The sequence below is a fragment of the Lycium barbarum genome, chromosome 3, assembly GCF_019175385.1.
Source record: "Lycium barbarum isolate Lr01 chromosome 3, ASM1917538v2, whole genome shotgun sequence".
Classification (NCBI taxonomy): domain Eukaryota; kingdom Viridiplantae; phylum Streptophyta; class Magnoliopsida; order Solanales; family Solanaceae; genus Lycium; species Lycium barbarum.
Window position 1 is genome coordinate 147,409,431 of NC_083339.1, and position 24,895 is coordinate 147,434,325.

The 24,895-nt window shown below is 37.2% G+C and overlaps 3 protein-coding genes across 3 annotated transcripts; all 3 read left to right on the plus strand.

Moving 5' to 3' along the window:
* Positions 1-560: 560 nt before the first annotated feature.
* Positions 561-5,356, plus strand: LOC132634385 (serine/threonine-protein phosphatase 7 long form homolog). The gene is made up of 9 exons (XM_060350643.1): positions 561-2,311; positions 2,399-2,566; positions 2,653-3,080; positions 3,166-3,752; positions 3,845-4,345; positions 4,438-4,536; positions 4,664-4,761; positions 4,848-4,946; positions 5,020-5,356. The coding sequence occupies exons 1-3, from the start codon at positions 1,769-1,771 to the stop codon at positions 2,938-2,940; spliced, it is 999 nt and encodes a 332-aa protein (XP_060206626.1). The 5' UTR covers positions 561-1,768; the 3' UTR covers positions 2,941-3,080; positions 3,166-3,752; positions 3,845-4,345; positions 4,438-4,536; positions 4,664-4,761; positions 4,848-4,946; positions 5,020-5,356.
* A 1,503-nt stretch (positions 5,357-6,859) lies between these two features.
* On the plus strand, positions 6,860-13,866 carry LOC132633484 (probable phospholipid-transporting ATPase 4). Its single transcript, XM_060349931.1, has 11 exons — positions 6,860-7,060; positions 7,533-9,417; positions 9,508-9,618; positions 10,305-10,581; positions 10,666-10,754; positions 10,836-10,923; positions 11,010-11,219; positions 11,303-11,428; positions 12,371-12,469; positions 12,632-12,823; positions 12,955-13,866. Exons 2-11 carry the CDS (start codon positions 7,658-7,660, stop codon positions 13,600-13,602), a joined length of 3,600 nt encoding a protein of 1,199 aa, XP_060205914.1. The 5' UTR covers positions 6,860-7,060; positions 7,533-7,657; the 3' UTR covers positions 13,603-13,866.
* A 1,358-nt stretch (positions 13,867-15,224) lies between these two features.
* On the plus strand, positions 15,225-22,498 carry LOC132633485 (casein kinase 1-like protein 2). Its single transcript, XM_060349932.1, has 14 exons — positions 15,225-15,613; positions 15,706-15,746; positions 17,417-17,486; positions 17,585-17,733; positions 17,807-17,902; positions 17,993-18,063; positions 19,849-19,910; positions 20,012-20,075; positions 20,167-20,251; positions 20,332-20,458; positions 20,598-20,680; positions 20,756-20,819; positions 21,191-21,327; positions 21,797-22,498. Exons 1-14 carry the CDS (start codon positions 15,538-15,540, stop codon positions 22,085-22,087), a joined length of 1,416 nt encoding a protein of 471 aa, XP_060205915.1. The 5' UTR covers positions 15,225-15,537; the 3' UTR covers positions 22,088-22,498.
* Positions 22,499-24,895: the final 2,397 nt, after the last annotated feature.

The following is a 24,895-nucleotide window of genomic DNA, read 5'->3' on the forward strand; positions in this document are numbered from 1 at the left end:
AAATGTTTCTCTCACCTATAACGCAGTAAAATACTGCGCTATAGGACTTTTTCTCTCACCTATAGCGCAGTAAAATATTGCGCTATATCACCCAACTAAAATCCCGTCGGGTTCCACCACTGGTCCCTCCAGTGGCAAAAAAATAAATTGAAAAACACCATTGGAGACGATACCAAGGTGGTCCCCACACCCAAAAAAACGTCGTTTTCTATTAAATTTCGTCCGGAAAGTTTAGATTCTCGGTATATTCAAGTCAAGGAGCAAGATTCTAAGTTCGAATTTTGGGAAAAAGCGGCGTACAACTCGATTGAAATAACTCTACAAAAAATCTTCGATTAAGATTTTCTACTATGAACTTTTGTTATTATTTTGTTATATACATTATATTCTAAGCATGCTTAACATTTAATCCTTGCTATTTTTCAAAATAAAAAAAATTAATTTTTTTTTTGCTCTTGTTCGGACTGGGCAGTGGCATGTGCCACTGTTCCGATTTTGTTTTTTTGTTTAATTCATTATTTGTTAAATGTTTATAAATTGTTAATTTGTTAAATGTTTATGAATTGTTAATTTGTTATATGTTTATGAGTTGTTAATTTGTTATATATTTATGAGTTGTTAATTTGTTAATTATTTATGAATTGTTAATGAATTATTATTTTGTTAATTGATTATTTGTTAAATATTGTTTATGAATTGAAAGAAGTTGATTGGTAATGAATTATTTTGTTGTTAACACTTTGTTTGGATGATTGTTATGTATTATTTTGACATTTATCGTATTGTGTTGTATTGTATAGGACCAAATCAGTGGTTACATAAAATAAGACCTTTCGTCGTTACATAACAATAAAATTAAAGTAACAATTAAAGCAAATATTGAATTTAAACTAACAACATAATATAATACAATAGGTAACAACCATCCAAACAAGTTGTAAATGATTATGAAATGTTAATCTATATAATTTTAAAAGTGTGAATATATATGTTAAATAAAAAAAGATTATCTTAAAAAGAATAGTTAAAGTTCTTCTTTTCATAAATACATAAGCTAACGAAAAAAATGTAAAGTTTGTAGGAAAATATGTGGTCGACGAATATACTCTTTTAGTTTAATTTTATCGTAGTTGTGTTGGCTATTTGGTCAATTAAAAATATATCACATATTCAAAATAGAGTTCCAAACAAATATTACTGTTGAATTTTTCGATTCCCAAACTAATTAACTTAACAAGTCTTTGCCATCACATAATTCAAAAGTAATTAACTTAAAAATCTTTGCCATCACATATGTGTCCTTACTATCACATATTAAATTTACTGCATATCCCATGTTAATTATTCACAAGATATAATACTACATAATTCACATATTCCCTACAAATTATTAATTAGTTAATATAATTTATCTTTCATTTCAAGAATAATGACTAATTTAGTTTGTACAGACCGGACTCTTTCATGGATCTGAATGTTCCCCCTGGGCCTGATGTTCCCCCGGCGCCCGATGCTCACCCGGGGCCCGATGATCACCCGGGGCCCGCTGTTCACTCGGGGCCCGCTGATAAATCAGTATTGTCTTTGCAAGAACATCATAGGTCAGAGTAATTATGGGCCGGTACTATAGGGATATCTACTAGGCTCCGTTCCCGTAGGCTGCAGAAAGCGTGGGCTCTTTTACGCGAGCACCCCCCACACCCTCGCGTGTTGGAGATATTGTTTCGGGGCGGCATCTACCGTTGCGTGTCCGTTGGTCGGGTACATCATGATTGGGCGCTCAGCAGGGCTATGGTTGAGCGGTGGAGGCCAGAGACATATCTTCCATCTTCGCACTGGTGAGGCCACGATTACACTTCAGGATGTGGAGGTCCTCTTTGGGTTGCGGGTAGATGAAGAGCCACTACACGCTCGGTACGAGCCTCCTCCTGGTCAGACGTGGGTGACAGAGTTGACTAGGCTCAACCACTTCGTGCCTGATGTCGCGGGCCAGATTTCGGGACAGAGTCGAGTTCAGCTTAGTGCACTCTGCACTTATTTGGAGGGTCTGGATCCGGTTATGGACGGCACCCTGCAGGACGATGTTGATCGTCATGCCCGTTTGTACCTACTTATTATATTCGGGGGAATCTTGTTCCCGAACTCAGCGGGTGCCTTTGTCAGTTTACGTTATTTGGTTTTCTTGGAGCATCTGGACCGCTTGGGAGACTACAGCTGGGGCGGTGCTGTTTTGGCGTATCTTTACAGATGCCTGTGCCGAGCGTCTGTTGGTGTTGTCAGAGATGTGTGTGGATTTTTTGCTCTTCTCCAGGTAATATTTTAAGTGTGCGTTCCTTTAATGTCAACAAACCTCTTGAAAGGACGACTAAAAAATCGTATTTTCTAATATCGCTTACAGTTATGGGTGTGGGAGAGGATGCTCCCTTTTCAGCCCGTACCTAGGCATCACCTCGAGATTGACATGCCTTATGCGAGGAGGTGGACAGCGGGTTTTGACCGGGATGTGGATACGCACCACAGTATTCTTCCATTCCGGGACCAGCTTGATCATATGACGGACGATGCGGTAAAACTATTTAAATTTACATTAATAATTTAATTAAACGTCTTTTCTACTTGGTGATCACTGATTTGTATTTATATGTTATGCAGCTATTTATATGGATGTTGTACTCTGCTATATTAGATGGTTTGCCGCCCTTCTGTAAGGCAGGTCAGGGGGGTTGGAGGTTGCGGTGTCCATTGATACACCTGGACATCGTAGAGGATCACATGCCCGAGTGTGTCTTACGACAGTTTGGGCATACACAGAGTATACCCCTTGATGTCCGTCATGAGCTCCGACACTACCAGCGGGATGATCGGGCTGCCGTTGATGATATTTTTTGGCTTTCTTGGATGTCCAGCTCCACCGTTGGGAGAACAGGTTGGGCACTTTAGCGGTGGTCGGCCATTTGACTCCCATTGAGCATTACATGCGCTGGTATCATCAGATCACACGCCGATTGATTAGCAACCCAGCTTTGCGTCCTCCTAGGGATGTAGGATACTCAGCACTCGCGGGGCAGTACGAGGCATTGGTAAGTTTATCGTATTTAGATTTATTTAATTTCATTAATTGTGTTTTAAAAATAAACTTTTTTTTTCTGTTAAACACAAATGCAGCTGGTGGTCGTACAGCGTTTACGCATCTTGGGGTTAGAGTATATGCCTTACCCTGGACTTGCGGGCTTGCCGCGGAGATGGTACGGATATCCGAGGATAGTATCCGGCAGGCAGGCGAGATTAGGCGCATGGCGTAGCCTGTTCCGGAGGCTGAGTATTAGGCAGCACCGGGAGGAGGACCGGGTGCTCCTAGAGGAGGAGGCCGTGCTGGCAGAGGAGGCCGTGCTGCTGGAGGACGCCGTGCGCGTAGAAGACGCGGCGCTGCTGCCAGAGGACCTGGTGGTGGAGGACACCATCTGGTAGATGAGGCGGATGAGGCCGATCCCATTCCAGAGGGCGTTCACGGTCTAGTCCATCCACAGCCGTTCCAGGCCGGTGGCAGCTCACCTGGGGACTCACCTACGTTTACGTCGGTGCTCTTACTTGCTGAGATACCTGAGTCTTCATCACAGCCGAGTCAGAATGCATACATGGAAGAGCGTGATAACGTTGATTGAGCGGCGTTACGCGCTTCATTAGCTGATGAGCGGCCAGTGAGGAATTTAGAGGGAGCCAGGATTCTTGACTTCGATGAGTTTTTGATCCCGGTTAGTATTTAAACTACTTATTTGTTCCTTTAAAATTATTTATTTTAAATATATATATGTTACTCATTATTTAGTAATATTTTATATTTTAGGATTCGGCGCCAGCGGGTCCACCAGAGGATGGTATCCGGCAGGCAGGCGAGATTAGGCGCATGGCGTAGCCTGTTCCGGAGGCTGAGTATCAGGCAGCACCGGGAGGAGGACCGGGTGCTCCCAGAGGAGGAGGCCGTGCTGGCAGAGGACGCCGTGCGCGTAGAAGACGCGGCGCTGCTGCCAGAGGACCTGGTGGCGGAGGACACCATCTGGTAGATGAGGCGGATGAGGCCGATCCCATTCCAGAGGGCGTTCACGGTCTAGTCCATCCGCAGCCGTTCCAAGCCGGTGGCAGCTCACCTGGGGACTCACCTACGTTCACGTCGGTGCTCTTACTTGCTGAGATACCTGAGTCTTCATCACAGCCGAGTCAGAATGCATACATGGAAGAGCGTGATAACGTTGATTGGGCGGCGTTACGCGCTTCATTAGCTGATGAGCGGCCAGTGAGGAATTTAGAGGGAGCCAGGATTCTTGACTTCGATGAGTTTTTGATCCCGGTTAGTATTTAAAATACTTATTTGTTCCTTTAAAATTATTTATTTTAAATATATATATGTTACTCATTATTTAGTAATATTTTATATTTTAGGATTCGGCGCCAGCGGGTCCACCAGAGCCACCCACTCAGGCATTTTCTCATGGGCCTGCCGAGCCAGCGATGTCTTCCCATGTGACTGTCGAGCCACATGTAAGCTTTTAATTAAAATTAGTTTTATTCAATATAGGGTCAATATTTAATATACATATTTGATCATTTAAAGTACTTATTTTAAATATGTATGTTACTTATTATTTCATTTTTTTCATATTTTAAGATTCGGCGCCAGTAGGTTCACAGGAGCTACCCATTCAGGAGCATTCTCATCAGCCTGCCGAGGCAGAGGTGTCTTCTCATGAGACTACCGAGGCGCATGTAAGTTTTTTACTTAAAACTAATTTTATTCAATATAAGGTAAATATTTATTTAATTTTTATAACCTTTACTTGGACTTCGAACAGCATCTCGTCCAGGAGACTACCTCATATTCACCACCACACCCATCTCAGGAGCCTACAGACCCATCTCAGGAGCCTACTCAGGCGCCCGTTGACACACAGGTTTGATTAAATAAATAACGTTGATGTATTCAATATAAATAAGAAATGGTACTAATATTTATATACTTTTCAGGTTCATCCTTCGGCGCCTGCGGTGGCGACTCCCGACGAGGAAGAGGTCGAGTTTCTAGACCCAGCTCAGCCTAAGGTTCTGAGCGTGCCAGCGGGACTAGATCCCAAGAAGAAGCACGTTCTAGTTAAGGGCGCAAGGGCTAGGGGAAGAGGAGATGATCATGACTTGGAGCGCCCGGTTATTAAGGGGAAAAAGGGCAATGGAGACGATGGCGAGGGCGGTGGGGATGGTATGAGCCTTAGGCCTAGAGATAGTCTCCGGCATACTACATGTGGGACCCATCCTCGATAGTGTATATACATTAGTGTTGTACAATTTATCGTAAATATTATCTATTTTTTGCATATTTATAAATATTATCTTAGTCTTTATTATTGTTTATAGTTTCACATCCTAAATTGATAATAATAAAAAAAAGGTGACACATTCGAAATAAAGTTAAGCATTAATTTAAAAATAAGACGAAACCCTAAAGATAAATAACTTAAAGCTAATGACTACAAGTCTTCAAACAAAAAAGGACTCCGAGCACCTTTCAACCACTAAAACGACAATCCAAAGTATTGCGTATTCTTGATGTGTTGAGCCTATTTTATTAATTGTACAAATATAACTAGAGTTCTATATAAAATATTGAAGTTCCGGAATCTCAAAGCATGATTAATATACGGCTAAACTACGTAAAAAAGATAAACTACATAAAAAGGAGTGAAAATGTAATGTTATGAAAAATGGCGGAGTCCTATAGCGCAGTATTTTACTGCGTTATAGGTGAGAGAAACATTTGTACTGCGCTATAGCACTTACCGGCTCCGTCTCCGTGAAGTGCTATAGCGCAGTATTTTACTGCGCTAAAGGTACTTTTGTAACTTTTTTTTTTGTTGGAGTATTTTGGTTCAAAATGATTTTTTTGGGGACATTTTGGTTCCGGACTCTGTTTTTTGTGCCCATGCTTTAAGCGAAAGAGGGATGTGGCATATAACGTGAGGGGGAAAAAGAGAAGGCAAATGGGTGTGTGAACACACCAGAAACATTCCTTCTAAAATCAAACATGTTCCAACTCAAAAGATGCGTGTCGCGTCAAGGGCGTGATTTAGTGGATGCAAACTTTGGAAATGGAAACACCCTAGATATTGTAGATGAAAAATATGAAAGTTTAGAACAAATTGTTATAAGAGAGATTCCTATAAACTTATGTATATATTTTTTAATTATTATTTACATAGGGGAAGGAGATTATAATGTGGAGATTCGAACCCTTACCAATAAGGTAAAAGTTTAGATAGTCAATTAACTGAGTTACTGGATCCCTACAACTTATGTATACTTCTTTTAGTGTTTGACAACTAAAAAGTTGTTATTTTCAAGCATTTTCACCTTCGTTAGAGAAATAAAGCAACATTAATGAATAATATACCCGGAATAGGCAGACAAGAGAGGAGTGGTTCCAAACTAAAAGAAACAACAAAAGAAAATAGAAATAGGATTAAACATTGTGGTGGGATAAATAGAATCTCCACTAATATCGGGTTTGAGCTACGCAAATGATTTTTTTTAAAAAAAAAATAGGAATTTTTTCAATTTTATTGAGTCGTACACGGCACAAATCTCAATTATCCATGGCCCCAATTGGGTTCGGGACATCAACTAGGAAACAAAAAATAATGCTCCTTCCGTTCCAAAATAGTTGTCACGTTTTGCTTCTCGAGAGTCAATTTTGTTAATCTTTCGGCTAAATTAGACTAAATTAATTTAATATATTAAATTTAAATTTTAGATATTAAAATCTATATAAAATTACAACTACTATATATGTATATATAAAATAGAAAGAGAAAAAGAAAGAGAGGGAGAGAGACTCCGTAAAATACTGGCATTTCTTGGGGACTTTAGGAAGAAGAGAGGACTTGAATTTCTTGTGATTCCTAATTCTACGTAAAAACTTGTCTCTCTCTTCCCCATTCTCACGTTGCAATCTCTGCATGTTCCCATTCTTCTTCTTATCTCCATTTTTGTTGTTGTTGCACTTTTCCTGCTTCAGGTAACTTTTCTTTTTCTTCCTTTTCGTTACCATTATCATTTTTCTTGTTTTCTCTGTTTTTGTTCACGAGTTTACGTGCATGTTAACAAATTGCATAATACATTTCCTTCCAATCCATTTTTTTTTGTGTGTTTATGTTATAAATGTACATGTTCCAATAGCTGCAGCGTAGCTGAATACTTTGTCATTTTCCGTCATTTTTTATATTCTATTTCAATTTCATGATATACAGTATGTGAGGGCATTCTTTTCCTGTGAAATATTCGGTTTGTTTATTTTCAGCTCTCAATTTTCGCTTCCCTCTCGATGTTTCTTGCTTTTGTTTGATTTTGATTTTGATTTTCTTCAGATAAGTTGATGCCAAAATATTCTGTTTTTTTTTTTTTTTTTTTTTTTTTTGGGGTGTTTTCAGGTTAAATCTCGACGTCTTTTAATCGTGAGTTGTGGCTTAAATTGCTATTGTTATCTTCAGGTTAAGCATGATGTTCGGTTTGAGAATGCCGTTCAGTTGCCTTGGTGAAGGAAAATTATAGCTGTGTATTGAATGTTATTATGCGTGTGATACAACTGATGTAGGCTTTGGCTTGAGGGAAAAAAATGGCGGGTGGAAGGATAAGGGCAAAGATCCGGAGGAGTAGTATTTACACATTTGGTTGTCGTAAACGACCACCTACTTCTGAGGAAGATGGTCCTCATGAATTAGGCGCTGGTTCATCAAGAGTAGTCCATTGCAACAAACCCCACCTCCATGAAAAGAAACCTCTAAAGTATTGCACAAATTTCATAACCACCACAAAGTACAATGTCATCACCTTCCTTCCCAAGGCCTTATTCGAGCAATTCAGGCGTGTTGCTAACTTGTACTTTCTCTTGTGTGCAATCCTAACACTTACAACAGATCTTTCTCCATTTGATCCGTTTAGTACGGTTGCTCCTTTGGTCTTTGTTGTTGGTTTGAGTATGGCCAAGGAAGGGTTAGAAGATTCGAAGCGTTTCCTGCAAGATATGAATGTAAATCGTCGAAAAGCTAGTGCCCATTCGATAGATGGTGTATTTGAAGATAAGCAATGGATGAAAATCCGGGTTGGAGATGTCCTGAAAGTGAAAAAGGATCAATTTTTTCCTGCTGATTTACTTCTTTTATCGTCTAGTTACGAAGATGGAATTTGTTATGTGGAAACCATGAACTTGGACGGAGAGACAAACTTGAAGGTAAGAAGAGCATTGGAGGTTACCTTACCCTTGGATGAAGATGAGGCTTTCAAGGAATTCAGCGCGACTATAAAATGTGAAGATCCGAATCCTAGCCTTTACACTTTTGTTGGCAACCTTGAATATGATCGTCAGGTTTATCCTCTTGATCCTAGTCAGATTCTCCTCCGGGATTCAAAGCTTAGGAATACTGGTTATGTCTATGGAGTTGTAATATTCACTGGTCCTGATAGCAAAGTTATGCAGAATTCTACAAAGTCTCCTTCAAAGAGGAGCAGGGTTGAATTACAGATGGACAAGATTATTTACCTCCTTTTCGGCCTCCTTCTCTTGATATCAATTGTTAGTTCCATCGGCTTTGCCATAAATGTAAAATTCCACATGCCAAGTTGGTGGTACCTGCAACCTTATGACAGTTACAATAATTCGACTGATCTAAACGAGCCTGAGTTGTCTGGCCTTCTGCATTTGCTCACTGCACTTATTTTGTATGGTTATTTAATTCCCATATCCCTCTATGTATCAATTGAAATCGTGAAGGTCCTACAGGCATCATTCATAAACCAAGATATCAGTATGTATGATGATGAGACAGGAACTCCTGCTCAAGCTCGTACTTCAAACTTAAATGAGGAGCTTGGGCAGGTTGATACAATCCTCTCTGACAAAACTGGCACTTTGACGTGCAACCAAATGGACTTCCTGAAATGCTCTATTGCCGGTACTCAGTATGGAACACGTGCTAGTGATGTAGAACTTGCAGCTGCAAAGCAGTTGGCAGAGGACATACAAGATCTTGAACAGACACCTGAATTAGAGACAGTCGTCACCTCTAAAGATGAAAGCAACCTTAAACCTGCAATAAAGGGGTTCAGCTTTGAGGATAGCCGCCTTATGAAGGGATGTTGGATGAAAGAGCCAAATGCAGATGTCATCTTGCTATTCTTTAGGATACTTGCAATTTGTCATGCTGCTATTCCTGAGGTAAATGAGGAGACCGGAAACTTTAACTATGAATCAGAGTCTCCAGATGAAGTATCATTTCTTGTTGCAGCCAAAGAATTCGGTTTTGAGTTTTTCAAAAGAACTCAAGCAAGTGTTTTTGTAAGAGAAAGATACCCTTCTTTTCAAGATCCAATTGAAAAGTAAGATCAAGTTTCAAACCTCCAAAAATTGCTCTCTCAAGAATTGCATTACCCTTGTAGTACACTTACATTTTGTTGCATTTACTCCAGGGAATACAAAATTCTTAATCTTTTGGACTTCACCAGCAAGAGGAAGCGAATGTCTGTTATTATTCGGGATGAGACTGGCCAGATTCTTCTCTTCTGTAAAGGAGCAGACAGGTCTTTCTGTCGCTACCCTTTGTTATTCTCAATTTTCGCTCCTGCATTCAAGAGTCATTCTGCTGTAGAACATACTGTCATACTGTCAAACGCTTTTTTAAATTCCACGAAATCCCTTCATTCCAATTAGCTTGTCTCTTTTTTGACTGGCATGATTATCAAGAAAAGAGTCGAACACTGTGAGCTCTCAGCTGTCTAATATTGGTTTGAGAAGCATTGGATCTAACTTTGAGTTTTGTGGTATAAAAGAATTTAATTAGACTTGTATCACATAAAAGTTCTTGTGGTATTTAGAATGTACTAAAAATTTATATCAGAGGAGAGTTGCCTGAGACATACCAAAAAGGAAATCGGCAAAAGCTTTTTGGGACAGAGAAAATATTTTTTAAGAATTACTCTAGATTTGCCCCTCAATCCTAACTCTTATATGCATGGATGTGAAAGAAGCTATTTCCTTTATGAAGTGTTAGTTCTTTCGAACTCTTCTTTTCTACCCAACCTATTTGTCAGTGGGACATGGGATTAGAGATCTTCTAAGGGCTTGACTTGTTGTCTGCGTGGAGTAGGAAATACTATTAAGGGATGAATTTTCCTTGCTTTTGTTATGTGTTAAGTTTATCAATGTAGCCTATGACTACCTCTCTTGTTTAAATTTTAAATTAAATGTTGTCTATTGGATTATGCAGCATCATCTATGATAGATTAGCAAAGAATGGAAGGAAGTTTGAGGAAGCTATGACAAAGCATTTGAACGAATACGGGGAAGGAGGGTTGCGTACTCTTGTGCTTGCCTACAAGAAACTCGATGAGGCAGAGTACTCAACTTGGAATGAAGAGTTTACTAAAGCAAAAACTTCAATTGGTGGGGATAGAGATGCCATTCTTGAACGTGTATCTGATATGATGGAAAAAGATTTGATCCTTGTTGGTGCTACGGCTGTTGAGGATAAACTACAGAAGGGAGTATGTTTTTTTTTTGCTAGAAAATGAATGTATATATTTCCATTCACTGTCCTTTCAACATATCAATCTATATGTTTTCACCAGGTTCCTCAGTGCATTGATAAACTGGCGCAAGCTGGTCTCAAGATCTGGGTTCTGACCGGTGATAAGATGGAAACAGCCATAAACATAGGGTAATGTCATCCACTATTTCATACAGTATAATTTAGTCAGTAGCTTCAAACTCCTGAAGGGAAATACCTCCTTTATTTCAGGTACGCATGTAGTTTGCTTCGACAAGGAATGAAACAGATATGCATAACAACAGTGGATGCAGACTCAGTGGCCCAAGATTCTAAACAGGTAGGTTTGTTGGAATCAAATAGTTTTATTTCTTCTGGAAATTTATTATCATTCATGACAGCTTCCATTTATTTGTCACTGATCAGGCTACAAAGGAGAACATTTTGAAGCAAATCACAAATGCTTCCCAGATGGTCAAACTTGAAAAGGATCCTCATGCCGCATTTGCCTTAATAATTGATGGGAAAACGCTATCTTATGCATTGGAGGATGATACGAAGCAACAATTTTTGAATTTAGCTGTTGATTGTGCTTCAGTCATTTGCTGCCGTGTCTCTCCAAAGCAGAAGGCGTTGGTAAGATAACCTCAAACTTGATTTGCTTTTTTCAATTTTATCCTGACTATTCTTCCATAAGTGAACCTATTCATACTTCTCAGGTAACCAGGTTAGTGAAGGAGGGAACTGGAAAAATCACCTTAGGAATTGGTGACGGTGCAAATGATGTTGGGATGATTCAAGAAGCAGACATTGGTGTTGGCATTAGCGGTGCAGAAGGAATGCAGGTTGATAATGCGTATAGCGGGTCTTTGGCTTATTAATTTATTAAAAGCAACTTTACATTCTTCTTGGGACTATAATATTTTGTCTCTCCTCTCTCTTTCACTAAACTTGTATATGGGTAAAAAAATGTGTCCAAGAAATTCTCTCAACGTAGTGGGGAATGCAGATGGATTATAGTAACTAAATTACCCACAAACGAATGAAAATTCCAAATCTCAAAAACGAAGATTACCAGATTCAGCCTTTAAGTAAAATGTGATTTTCATAGTCTAAACTGACATTTTAGTCTAAACTGACATTTTCCTTCTTTAGATTGGGACTATAATGCTCATGTGCTGATACTTATCAGAACTCATACTTGTCACCATTGCTTATGGTGGATGAGGAAGAGTCATGAGGCCAGCAAGAATCTTAAGCAATAACAACCTATATAGCTAATTTTTCTACAAACTATGGATACTGCTTGAGTAGGTAAAACTACAACCAGTTTGCCCAAGACCTATACCAGCTTTAAATTTCTTCCGCGAATTTTCTGTGCATATATCAATATCAGATCACATTTTTATTGAAGTGATTATGTTTTGAAGATTGTTACTTCGCCATAATTCCTCCCCTGTCCAGTCACCATGACCAATAATATATAACTTTCCCGTAAATTGTGTCCTTTGTCTTTTCTAGGTTCCTCCTGTTTATACTGGAGAGTTATCTAATGCTCTTACCTTGATTTCTTTTTCTCTATCCACCTTTTAAGGTTTTTCATGCAACATCAACCACAGAAAATATAAAGAAAGTAAAACTTGACATGAAAGATTAATTAAGATTTGAAACAAAAGGATTGTGGCATCAATCTTGATCCACGAGTAATGAAACAAGGCCATGTTTTCCTCTAGGCTAGTATACCCTCTTGCTGTAACTACGCTTAAATGGTTATCAGCTTCTTGCAGGCAGTGATGGCTAGTGACTTTTCTGTCGCACAGTTTCGGTTCTTGGAGAGACTTCTCGTTGTACATGGGCATTGGTGCTACAAACGAATTGCTCAGATGGTAATTGCTGTATATATGTTTCATTTTATGCACAGAACATGAAATACATGTGTGGCCTGATAACATAAAATGCCCTCATCAGATACCAAAACAATTAAGCACTACATTACTTGGATCCTTTACATATTTCATCTAATCTGCACCATAATCTTCTGTATGCAGATATGCTACTTCTTCTATAAAAATATAGCTTTTGGCCTCACATTATTTTACTTTGAGGTTTTCGCTGGCTTTTCTGGACAGTCAGTCTATAATGATATGTATATGATTCTATTCAACGTGCTTCTTACCTCATTGCCTGTAATTGCACTCGGAGTATTCGAGCAGGATGTGTCGTCTGAAGTTTGCTTACAGGTGAGTCCTTTGGCAATAACTTCTTCTTGGAGTTCCTATAATGTTAACTTACAATGCCATCCACCCTCCCCCTAAAAAAAGAGTAATGGTGTCAGTCTGTTAAATCTATTAAACCTTAATGCCCTCTGCAGTTTCCTGCACTGTACCAGCAAGGGCCCAAAAACTTGTTCTTTGACTGGTATAGAATACTTGGGTGGCTTTGCAACGGTATCTATACCTCCCTCGTGGTTTTCTCCCTCAACGTGTTATTCTTCAAAAATCAAGCGTTGGACTCTGGAGGCCAGACTGCTGACTTGACTATTCTTGGTACTTCAATGTTTACCTGCATCATCTGGACTGTCAACTGCCAGATCGCGCTCACAATGAGTCATTTCACATGGATACAGCATGTTTTTATCTGGGGGAGCATCGCTGTTTGGTACCTGGCTGTTGTGCTCTATGGTGAGATATTCCCAGATTATGCTAAATATGCCTTCAGAATCCTGCAGGAAAACTTAGGTCCTGCTCCAATCTTTTGGTGTACCACCCTCGTAGTAACTTTAGCCTGCATTTTGCCTTACCTTGCTCACGTAGCTTTCCAAAGAGCGTTCCATCCGAGGGATCATCACGTTATCCAAGAAATCAAGTATTATAAGAAAGACGTTCAAGATGAACGTATGTGGAAGAGACAGCAAACTAAAGCAAGACAAAAGACCAAGATTGGTTTCACAGCCAGAGTAGATGCCAAAATTAGGAATTTAAAAGGAAGGCTGCAGAAAAAGCATTCACAGATGGAGTAAACATAACTCTGCATTGCTTATCTTCTTTTAGGTTGGCCATTTGCAAATTTTTCCCTGGCCCTTCAAGATTTATCTGTAAAATTCCTTTTTTTGTCAAGTATAGTGATCAACAAATGAGATCATTCATTAGTTTGGAGGTACTTACTGTGAACAATAGTGTGTACTTTGTACATCCTTATAGTTTTGAGAAATAGCTAATACACATTTCTCTTGGTTTCAAGGTCAACATTTTATGAAGTTGTTACTACTAATAAGTTTACCTCGATAACTAATTGAGCACTGCAAACGTGTGTTGAACTCAATTCAGTTGACTTGTCTTTACATTAAAAGTCTTAAGAACTTGCACATTAAACTTACTAGATTGAGGCAAATACTAATTCAAGACCAAACTATCTAACCCATTTACTTTGGTTTAATATGGATTTGGTTGGCTACTGCCAAATCTATTTTGTTTTTCCATTTTATTCAAGTTTGAAAATGTTGCTAGCAAATGCATCTGAATTTTATGAGTTTTATGCATCGAATGGAAAATATTTTGATTTCGTTTTTTCCGAAAATTTAAGTGGACTAACATTTGACGTAATTATGGCACCTTATAGACAAAAGGCCAGACTTTTAAACTTGGCCATGCAGATGAATTGTATGGCAAATAGTGTAATGGTTGAAATAGAGACGTCATGTGATGCTTAACGAAGTGAAAGGCGAGTTGCATGAAATAATTGAGATTTTGAGCCTGTTTGGATGGGCTTATGCCTATAAGCTGCAGACAGCTTATAAGTTAAAAAAAAAAAGTTGGGGTAGTCTAACTTATTTTTTTTGGCTTATAAGCTGTTTTCAGCTTATAAGCTGCTTTAGATAATCTAAGTCAAATGGGCCTAATTATTTTTTTGAGCTTATTTTAAGCACAAAATGACTTTAAGCTGGCCAGTCAAACACTCAAAAAAGCTGAAAACAGCTTATAAGCAACTTATATGCAACTTATAAGCCAATCCAAACGGGCTCTTTACAACATTATAAGAGAACGAATATCGACTTTGAAAGAAGTGGAGATGTGAATGATAACCTAGATTATACAAGTCCAGGACGATTATATGTCACACCAACAAATTGCGGAATTAGAATATGTCGATAATAAAATGAAAAAAGATCACATGAAACAATTTGATTATATTTTACATACACCTCCATATTTACTGCTTATATACATAAATTACACATAGCCAATTTATCAACAGAAAAAAAAAAAAAAAAAAAAAAACATATGTACATTTGAATTGACGTTGACTAAGATAATAACAGAACATAATGAAATCAAATGATCCATAATAATAACTAGTCGGCCATTAAGATTATTAGTTGTCATGCTAAGCCTACAATTATGTTCGTGTTTGTTAAATATTCTCGTTTTCGTCATAACTCCTTAAAATAAAGAATTATATTAAAATGAACAAATTATTCATCAAACTTAAAATAAAATAATCCAAATAGAGCCAATTCTTAGCGAAATATAAAGAATTACTATATGATCAAAATTTGACTAATTTTAGATTAAGATAAACTAGTAGTTAATTGATTGATTTAGATGGGATATTTTCTTTTGTTTTAAGACCAAACACATTTGACAAAAGTCATTACCATAGTCTAGTTGGGTTTGTAAGAGAGAGAGAGAGAAAAACAAAAAGAGAGAGAGAAATGATGGGTTGAATTGAAATTAGATCAAAAACCAAAATTGAAAGCAGCAATGTAAAAAAAAAAAAAAAAAATTGGTTACAAAAAAGCTGAAATCTGCAAATATTAGTAAATGTTTTATTTTATCCAGTCATTTATTTGTGGATCATATGTTGTTGTTTCATAAGCTAAACCTAATATTAATGTCTTTTTCTCTTCTTAGATCCGTTTTTTGTATCCTTTTAATTAATTTTTGATAATTAATCAATGGAGCCTCGTGTTGGTAATAAATTTCGTCTTGGTCGGAAAATTGGTAGCGGTTCGTTTGGTGAGATCTACCTCGGTATATGCACCAAAGATTCTTCAATTTTGCTTTTTGTGATTAAGTTTTTTTTTTTTTTTTTTTTTAATAAATTGTGTTTTTGTCATGTTTAGGGACTAATGTTCAGACCAATGAAGAGGTTGCAATTAAGCTGGTAATTATTTTTACTTTTCTCAAATTTTAACTTTAATTGTGTATTTTGTTGCTCCCTGATTGCCTGAGTAAGGAATTTGAGCTGTTTGGTAGTTAAAAGTTGGAGTATTTATCATTAATTTTTAGTATGAAGTGTTTAAAGTTTTTCCTTACTTACATTCAGATCAAGCATCTGCATAATCTTGAATGTAATATTTATAGTATAATTCTGCATTTGGTTGTTTTCTTATTGTCTAAGTAAGGAATTTGAGCTGTTTTTAGTTAAAAGTTGGAGTTTTTCTCATTACTTTAGAGTATTAAGTAATTCAAGTTTTTCCTTACTTGCATTTGGATGAAGCATCTGCATAATCTTGAATGTAATATTTACAGTAAAATTCTGTATCTTGTTGCTTCCTGATTGCCTAAGGAAGGAAGTTGAGCTGCTGTTCTGCTCTTACTAAAAAAAAGTTGGAGTTTTTCTCATTATTTTTATGTTACGAAGTACTTAAAGTTTTTCCTAACTTATATTTGGATCAAGTATCTGCATAATCTTGAATGTAATATTTACAGTATAGTTCTGTATTTTGTCGCTTCCTGATTGCCTAAGAAAGGAGTTAGCTTCTGTTAGTTAAAAGTTGGAGTTTTTCTCATTATTTTTTAGTAATTAAAAGGTTTTCTTTACTTGCATTTGGATCAAGCATCTGCATAATCTTGAATGTAATATTTACAGTGTAACTCTGTATTTGGTTGTTTTCTGATTGCCTAAGTAAGGAATCTGAGCTGCTGTTAGTTAAAAGTTGGATTTTTCACATTATATTTTAGTGTGAAGTTCTTACGGTTTTTCCTAACTTGCATTTAGATCAAGCATCTGCATAATCTTGAATGTAATATTTACACCAGCTACATCAAATGGATATTAGTAGCTGATCATTGGATGTCTGGCAACAAAATGAAAAGATCTAAATAACCGAAAGCTTATAGAGCAGTAGGAGTCCGATATAGCTCAATGATTTTAGACAAGGTTTGGCAAATAATAAATATTTGCCGGCAAAAATGTGAGAAGTATAAACTCCGAAAACTGAAACACAGCCAAGTCAGGATCTTTCAGGAAAAAGTTTCCCATGCTTGTCAGAAATATCTCCAAGATTTAAATATAGCTGGGCAAGAGATAGAAATTTTAAACATCACACCATTATGTTGCTGGGTGAAATAACAATCCGGTATTCGAACCTTTAGGCTTTTAACTTGAGGTGACATCTGATCTTACCATTTCAAGATGCTTTACATGGAAATATTTAGGGTTACCAACTATTAACACGACAATAAATACGAGAACGTGTATAAATTTGTAAAGAATTTCTCGTACATATTCCTCATGACCACTTTCGGTGGCTAATATGTTTACCTTAATTTTCTTCCAGCTATATGATTTGTATGTTGAATTTGCCTGTCGATTTTGTAGATATTAGAACAGCTTCACTTTTTAAATTTTGTGGAGATTTGGTAAGCTGAAGTTCTGCTTTAACTTGATGATACTCGTGGCAGTGTTTTCTCTTTTTTACCATTTTGGTACTTATGCTGACACGTGGTTGATGACTTCTGATTTCTTCAGAGATAAAGTTATTTAGCTTCCTATACTAGTGGAATTTATTTAGTTTGTGATAAATACTTTTGTTCTTTCTGCTTACTCAGGAAAACGTTAAGACAAAGCATCCTCAACTATTATATGAATCAAAGCTGTATAAAATACTACAAGGAGGAAGTAATTTCTCATTCTTCCTGTTGACTGCTATTGCTTCTTTACTACACAATGTTTATGTCCTATCCTCATCAGTTGGAATTCTTTGTTGACATTGATAGCTGGAATTCCCAATTTAAAATGGTTTGGAGTTGAAGGAGATTATAATGTCCTTGTGATGGATTTACTGGGCCCTAGTCTTGAAGATCTCTTCAATTTCTGCAGTAGGAAGCTGTCCTTAAAGACTGTTCTTATGCTTGCAGACCAGATGGTTGGTGTGAAGTTTTGCACTTGTTTATTTCTTTAACTATTTAAAACATGTTCTCACTGTATTCAATTTTTAGATAAATCGGGTCGAATTTGTTCATGCCAAATCTTTTCTTCATCGAGATATAAAGCCAGACAACTTCTTGATGGGATTGGGAAGACGTGCAAATCAGGTATTGGGATCAAAGCTGCCGGTTGCTATTTCATTCACCTATTGCTGGTAGGGTAATTATTGATGCATGCTTGCGATTGGCTACATATAGGTCTATATCATTGATTTTGGGCTGGCTAAGAAGTATAGAGACTCCACCACTCATCAGCATATTCCATATAGGTAAGCATCTCTTTTTGGTTCTTTTTAATTATGTAGTAAGCTCCTTTGAACTTTTCAAGAGAGGATAAGATAACGCTTATATTCTATGGATTGATATAGTTTGTCTAAGAAAGATGGTTCATAACAAGTACTCCCTCCGTCCCAATTTGTGCGACACTCTTTACTTTTCAGTCAGTCCCAAAAAGAATGACTCCATCTATATTTAGTAACAATTTGACTTTAAACTTCCCATTTTACCCTTAATGAGATGATTTATAGCGGCGCAAATATTATCTATGGCTTATTTTAGACCACAAGTTCCAAAAGTCTTCCTTTCATTCCTTTATCATGAACTGGGACGGAGGGACTAGGGAGTATAAGCTTTATCTGGTCTTCTTGCTTCTTTTTCTTTGAAGGGACAAATAAGATGACTTATTTTACTTTGCACTAACTGTATAGCACTACGACCATTTCCTCCTCCTTTGGAGATACTCCCTTAGTCCAATTGGTTTGTCCCTTTTTGACTTCGGACATTTATTATGAGAAGAGTTCAAGAAATGTATTGTTTAATATTTGTAACGAGCTATTGGTCAGAGTCTGACTTTTGTGCTGTAAAACAGCAAATTAGATGATAAAGGTGTACTGAGAAGAGTGAAATATTCTCCACTAAAACTTCTTTCGGCACGTAAAATCAATTAACAATTTACATTTAAGTGGACAAGAAACATCCCAAAAAGAAAAGTAAAACAAGTATTTTTGGTTTGAGGGAGTTGTAAGCAAAGACGGAAAATTCAGTGTTCTTTATTCTTTTTCTAAATCATAAGATAGTATCCTTGTCCGCTACCAGCGGAGTATGCATCTCATAGATTTCTTGGTATTGGCACAATCGATGTAGAGTTACCAGGATCATTTTTATGTGTTGGTATAACTTCACAAATTGGTATCAGAAATATAGTAGAAGAAAATTAGTCTTGGAACTTACAAACACATCAGAAATTTGCAATGGTCTTTCTATCCTGACTGACATGATTTTAACAATATTTATTTCACTTAGTTAGCAAATTTTCAATAGCTTTAGTTATTTGTATTTATGTCTATTTTTCTTGAACTACACGTGTCTTTTTTCCTTTATTAGCACCTTTCTTCACTTAAGTTCATGCTTTAATTGCTCTTTGCACTTCAAACCCTAGAAGACCTTAATGCTTTTCTAGGCTTTTCACGTCTTGACAACACTGAATCACTGACTCCCACTTAAGAGGCAAGAAGCTACAGAAGTAGCCTGTGAGGTTTGAATATGAAATTACATTATTAACTAAAAAGGGAAGTATACATCATTTATAACTTCTGCGGTGGATCTTTCTCCTGTTTCTCAGTTACTTTCTTACATTTCATTTTAATTTCTCGAGTGGGAGTGAAGTTATTTAAACAAGAAGATTTTGAGAACTTTTTAAAAATAATTTTTTTAATAAGAGAACTTTTTAAAAATATTATGATAGGATCAAGATGCTGACTTCTATTCAAGGTTTTTACCTCTATAGTCTATTCTAGAATACCTCTTTTGTCACTAATTAGGGTTAGGTAGTGAAATTTAAGTAGTGATAGAGAGTTTTGCAGTTGGTTTGTATTGAGGTGGGTTATTTGGACTTTGAGCTTGTCAAAGTCATAGTTTTTATTTTTTATCTTGAATTCCTAATTAGTAGATGCTTTTGAGATTATTTTTCTCATGTAATCTATTAGCTAGGGAAATGATTTATTTCTAAATAATGAATGAGTAATTTTATTTTATTCTTCTAATTTCAAAAACAGAGAAAATAAGAATTTGACAGGAACTGCCAGATATGCAAGCATGAATACTCACCTCGGCATTGGTAAGCTTTTCGTTTTTTTTTACTTTTCTACACTTCGGTGTATGTGGATTGTGTTTATTCTTGAAGACATCCTTGATCCATTTGTTGCTTTCAAATTATAGAACAAAGCCGAAGGGATGATTTGGAATCACTGGGTTATGTTCTAATGTACTTCTTAAGAGGAAGGTAGAATCTCTTTATGTATATCTCCTTTTCTTTTATTTGCCTTTCACTCTTCTTTCATGACATTTCTACTTACTGATTTCAAAATGTGTAGTCTTCCTTGGCAGGGGCTGAAAGCAGGCACAAAGAAACAGAAGTATGAGAGGATCAGTGAGAAGAAAGTTTCAACATCAATAGAGGCATTTTATGTTCTAACATTTTTCTTATGCGAGCGATATGATTTTTAATAACAGTACTGACACATATTTTCCTTTTTTAGACATTGTGCCGTGGCTATCCTACAGAGTTTGCATCATATTTTCACTACTGTCGATCACTGAGATTTGAGGATAAACCAGATTATGCTTATCTCAAGAGAATTTTCCGTGACCTTTTCATTCGGGAAGGTATGCTCATTTCTTGCTTTCCGTGCAATTGTACTTGCTGTATAAACAATATAAGGTTTTTAGTTACTGCTTTTCTCAAGAGTCTCTGTTCATTTTTGCTCTCTCCTCCTTTCTTTTCTTTTCTTTTCTTGTCTTTCAGGTTTTCAGTTTGATTATGTATTTGACTGGACCATTTTGAAATATCAGCAGTCACAGCTTGCCAACCCTCCATCTCGTGCTCTTGTAAGTGACTTAGGTAGATCAAATATTGTGTTAATTGGCATCAAGATGTTTAATGAAATGATAATTTCGGTGCAGGGTGGTACTGCTGGACCAAGTTCAGGGATGCCTCATGCTCTTGCTAATGCTGAGAGGCAATCAGGTGGACCTCTTATGTGTTCTTTACTTCAAGCATAAAAGGGAATTATAAACAATCGTTACATTTTAGAAATTTTGTGTACATATAGTGGTGCTGGGGGTTTGCTGATGGTAGATTTACAATAAACTGGACATTACTTGCAACAGAGCTTGTATAAGTTTCTTTTCTGTTTACTACTTACGGTGCAGAGAATTTCATCCTCAGATCATTCCTAATAAATGTTATCTCTAGCCATTAACGAATAAGCATGTATTTTTCACTAGTTCATCATGTTTGTTATTCTAGTGATGCCGAGTTTGTCAGGAAAGTATGCTACCTCCAATCTGCCTATTCCATGGGACCTACAAGTAACATGCTACACATTTTATATGCAGGTGGTGAAGAAGGTCGGCCTATTGGTTGGTCTTCAGGAAATCTTGCTCGTAATAGGAACTCAGGGCTGCAATTCAACTCTGGAAGCTTGGCTAAGCAAAAAGGGACAGTTACCAATGATTTATCCATGGGTAAAGAGGTGACTCCTCTCGCTCTGCCACTCTTCTTGTTTTACAAATATATCCCTGTGTGGTTAAATTGTTTAAAGTGGTAGTACAATATCAAATAAATTGGGACACTTTAGTAGAATACGAGTTGGCACAAGATTCTGAATGCATTAGATTTTGTTAGACTATAGATGGCATAGTCTTGTGTCATTTCAATTTACCAAGGGGGATATCATGAATCTTTCCCCTTTTTTGTTACTTTTTATTTGTATTTATATCTCAGCAACGTATTGCACTTTTTCCGAGTGGAGCATCACAAAAGCTCCATCCTTTGACAATAAACTCACGAGTTCATAAACTCATTCTAAACGACAGAAACAGGATTTAGCAAGAGGTAGAAAAATCGTACAGTTTGCAGAACGCAAGCAAAAATACAATCATGTTTTGTGATTCTGTTGGCAACCAGTGAAATAAAGGACTTTGACTGATCTCTTCTTGCAGTTATCTAGTTCTAATATTTTCCGGACAAGTGGATCACAAAGGCGTCCAGCTGTGTCTAGCAGTCGCGACCCAGTGATAACTGGTGGTGAACCTGATTCCTCTCACATCCGGAAAACAGATGCGAGTCCAGGACATCTCCGTAAAACTACCAGTGCTGCTCAGAGAAGTTCACCGGATGTTCCATCAGATCAGAAGCGCAGCTCCTCCACTAGAATGGACAAGAACTTCGAGGCTGCCCTTAAAGGAATAGAGGGACTAAGTGTCAAAAATGATGAGAGGCCGCATTACTAGTTGTGCTGCTTTATCTCAGTTCTCTGGTTACTGTAAATCTTGGCAAAAGAATTACACCAACTTCGGGGATTTCGCGTTTCGTTATGAGTTGCCATCAGCAAAGGGTAAAATGTACAAGTTAATGTGACCTCAATAACATGATAAGGAGATTAATGGGTCACAAAGCCAAGTTTGAGATCCCTCTGATAATTTGGTTTATGCTTCTGCTGTACATTTGGCACTTTCTATGTTTTCGTCATTTCCCTCTCTATGATGTCCCTTTATATGAGTTCTTAGTATTTTTAATGGTGCTATGTTGTGAATTATCAAGATATTTTTGTATGATTGATGACTAAATATTTGTGAATTATCAAGATATTTTTGTATGATTGGAGACTAAATATTCAGTTGAGACTTCTTGTATTAGAATTACACCCATCTTTTTGCTATTATTGTGGGATAAACCTGAATTGCAAGTTGTTCAAAATTTTAGCATATACTTTTTTTTGGAAGGAAATATCAAGGATAGGTGATAGACTGATAGAGATTCACTTTTTTTGTCCGATAGATAGAAAAAGTGAAAGAAAGCAAAATAGAAAAACCATCGTTTTTAGCAGATTCCGTGTTTGGGAAGGAAATATCAAGATGAGTGATACTTGATAGAAAATCATTCTTTATCCCATAGAAAAAGCAAATTACTAGTATGGCAGCAAGCAAAAAGAAAATCTATCCTTTCTTTCCGTGCTAGTCACTTAGCAGTTCATGGGGATTCTGAGGACAACATGACTGTATGAACCATTTCAAGTTTCTAACCCCCCGTTTGGATGGTGGTTTCCCGTGGTTCATTAATGTATGGTTTTTTTATGAAATCATGTTTGTTTTCATTGTTTTTAAAATTATGTGGTATGGTGTTGTAAATCCGTGGTTCGTCCCATGATTATATAACCATGAAAAGTCCCAATTTTTGTAACCACGGATTTGGTGGTTTTTCCGTGATTACGTATTTCATTTCTCCATTATATCCCACCCTCCACCTTCCACCCCACCCCACCCCCACCCTACCACTCACCCCTGCCCCCGCCCCACCCTTCACCATCCACCCCACCCCCACGCTCACCCACACCCCACCCTCCACCATCCACCCCACCCCCACCCCCCGCCACTCACTCCCGCACTACCACCCACCCCACCCCCAACTACCCCACTCCTCTTCCACCAACCCCCACCACCCCAACTACCTCTAACCACCGCCCAAGCCCACTCCACAACCACTCACCCCCACCCTCATCCCACAGCCACCCACCTCACACTACCCACCCCTCCACCACCCCCACCCACTACCCCTCACCACCACCCAACCCCACCCCCACCCTACCACCCACTACCTACTTATTTTTTAAAGTTCCCATTTTATTTTTTACCTGAGTTTTATTAATATATATAAACTAATTTCTAATTAAGAGTTAAGGGTATTTTAATAAACTTACAAGTTATTGTACAGTACTATACAGTCAAACCAAACAATACAAATGTTATTAAACCACAACAAACGATACAGTCTGTCCAAACATTGTGTTCATTAATACAGTACAGTACAATACAACACCATATTGTACCATACCATACTGTACATTAATGAACCACAGGAAACAACCATCCAAATAAAGGGTAAAGAGCCGTTTGGACATGGTTTGAAATCATGGTTTAAAATCATGTTTGGATATGTAACTTGGACGTCTTAAGTTTTATTTTCTCTTATAGACATAAAAACTCACGAGTTGTGAAAATTATTAAAACGTTCCCAATTCTTATACAATCTTACCAAATGAGCAAGGCATAATTCATAACAAAATTAATACGCTACTAGAAGGTCTTTCTAAAAGATATAACATCAAGTGATCAAATTTTACTTCAATAAAAACGAAAATTTTGACATGAATAGTAATGTATCTACTTTTTAATATAATCCTCCCACATGTACATAAATAAAGGTTAGTGGAGGTTAATGACGTTGGTAAATGGTTGGTGGGAGTAATTGTTAAAAATATTTATCAACTTATGGGTCTTTTTTTATAAAATATAAACTTAGAAGTCAAGTTTTATATTTAAAACTTTTGGAACCATGACATGAAATGTATATCCAAACGCTGATTTCATCTCACGGTTTCAAAACCGCATGTCCAAATGCCTACTAAGCGTACATTGTCGATAATAACCTCTTTTTTTGTAACGATGGTGTTTTTTTTTTTAGCCCTTTTATTTCATCAACAAGGAGAGGTACACAGATCTGAAGTTGGGAAAACCAGACCTCAACAATCATTTACAGAAAATCTGAAAACTTAAGCTACCTAGAACAGGGGGTTAAAATTCCCAGATACAAAAGTGAAATTCTCAAAAACTTTAGCTACATTATACATACATGTTCTTCCTCTTTTGTGTCTGATGGAAGCCACATTGTCTTTATCCAGAATGTAAGTCCCGACTGCCTCTTTTGGAAGAGTCTTTATTTCAAAGACTATTGCTTCTTGTCCATTCATACTCCATTGAGCCAATGCATTCGCGACTTTAACAGTAATGAGCAACGTAGTTTGTCTGAGAGAGCAATTGTTTTATTGTATTCATAGAGTTTTGCAACTCCGAAGCAATGTTGATTTTTCCTTCTAGCATGTTGATTATGATGAGAGAATCCCTTTCCAGAATTATGTTCCAAAAGCCATTAGAGATGCACCATTTCATTCCATATAAAGCAGCTTTAGCTTATGCTAGATTGCTACTTCCCTTTCCTAGAATTTTGCAAAAAGCCATGATTAGATTTCATTACTGTCCCTG

What these genes read in the sequence shown, in the direction of transcription:
- LOC132634385 (XM_060350643.1), top strand. Translation starts at nt 1,769, where the DNA reads ATGATTGGGCGCTCAGCAGGGCTATGGTTGAGCGGTGGAGGCCAGAGA. An exon ending in GATTTTTTGCTCTTCTCCAG is followed by an intron (nt 2,312 to 2,398) that starts GTAATATTTTAA and finishes TATCGCTTACAG; the next exon opens with TTATGGGTGTGGGAGAGGAT. An exon ending in ATCATATGACGGACGATGCG is followed by an intron (nt 2,567 to 2,652) that starts GTAAAACTATTT and finishes TATGTTATGCAG; the next exon opens with CTATTTATATGGATGTTGTA.
- LOC132633484 (XM_060349931.1), top strand. Translation starts at nt 7,658, where the DNA reads ATGGCGGGTGGAAGGATAAGGGCAAAGATCCGGAGGAGTAGTATTTAC. An exon ending in TGGCCCAAGATTCTAAACAG is followed by an intron (nt 10,924 to 11,009) that starts GTAGGTTTGTTG and finishes GTCACTGATCAG; the next exon opens with GCTACAAAGGAGAACATTTT. An exon ending in GCGGTGCAGAAGGAATGCAG is followed by an intron (nt 11,429 to 12,370) that starts GTTGATAATGCG and finishes AGCTTCTTGCAG; the next exon opens with GCAGTGATGGCTAGTGACTT.
- LOC132633485 (XM_060349932.1), top strand. Translation starts at nt 15,538, where the DNA reads ATGGAGCCTCGTGTTGGTAATAAATTTCGTCTTGGTCGGAAAATTGGT. An exon ending in GTTTGGTGAGATCTACCTCG is followed by an intron (nt 15,614 to 15,705) that starts GTATATGCACCA and finishes TGTCATGTTTAG; the next exon opens with GGACTAATGTTCAGACCAAT. An exon ending in AAGAGGTTGCAATTAAGCTG is followed by an intron (nt 15,747 to 17,416) that starts GTAATTATTTTT and finishes CTGCTTACTCAG; the next exon opens with GAAAACGTTAAGACAAAGCA.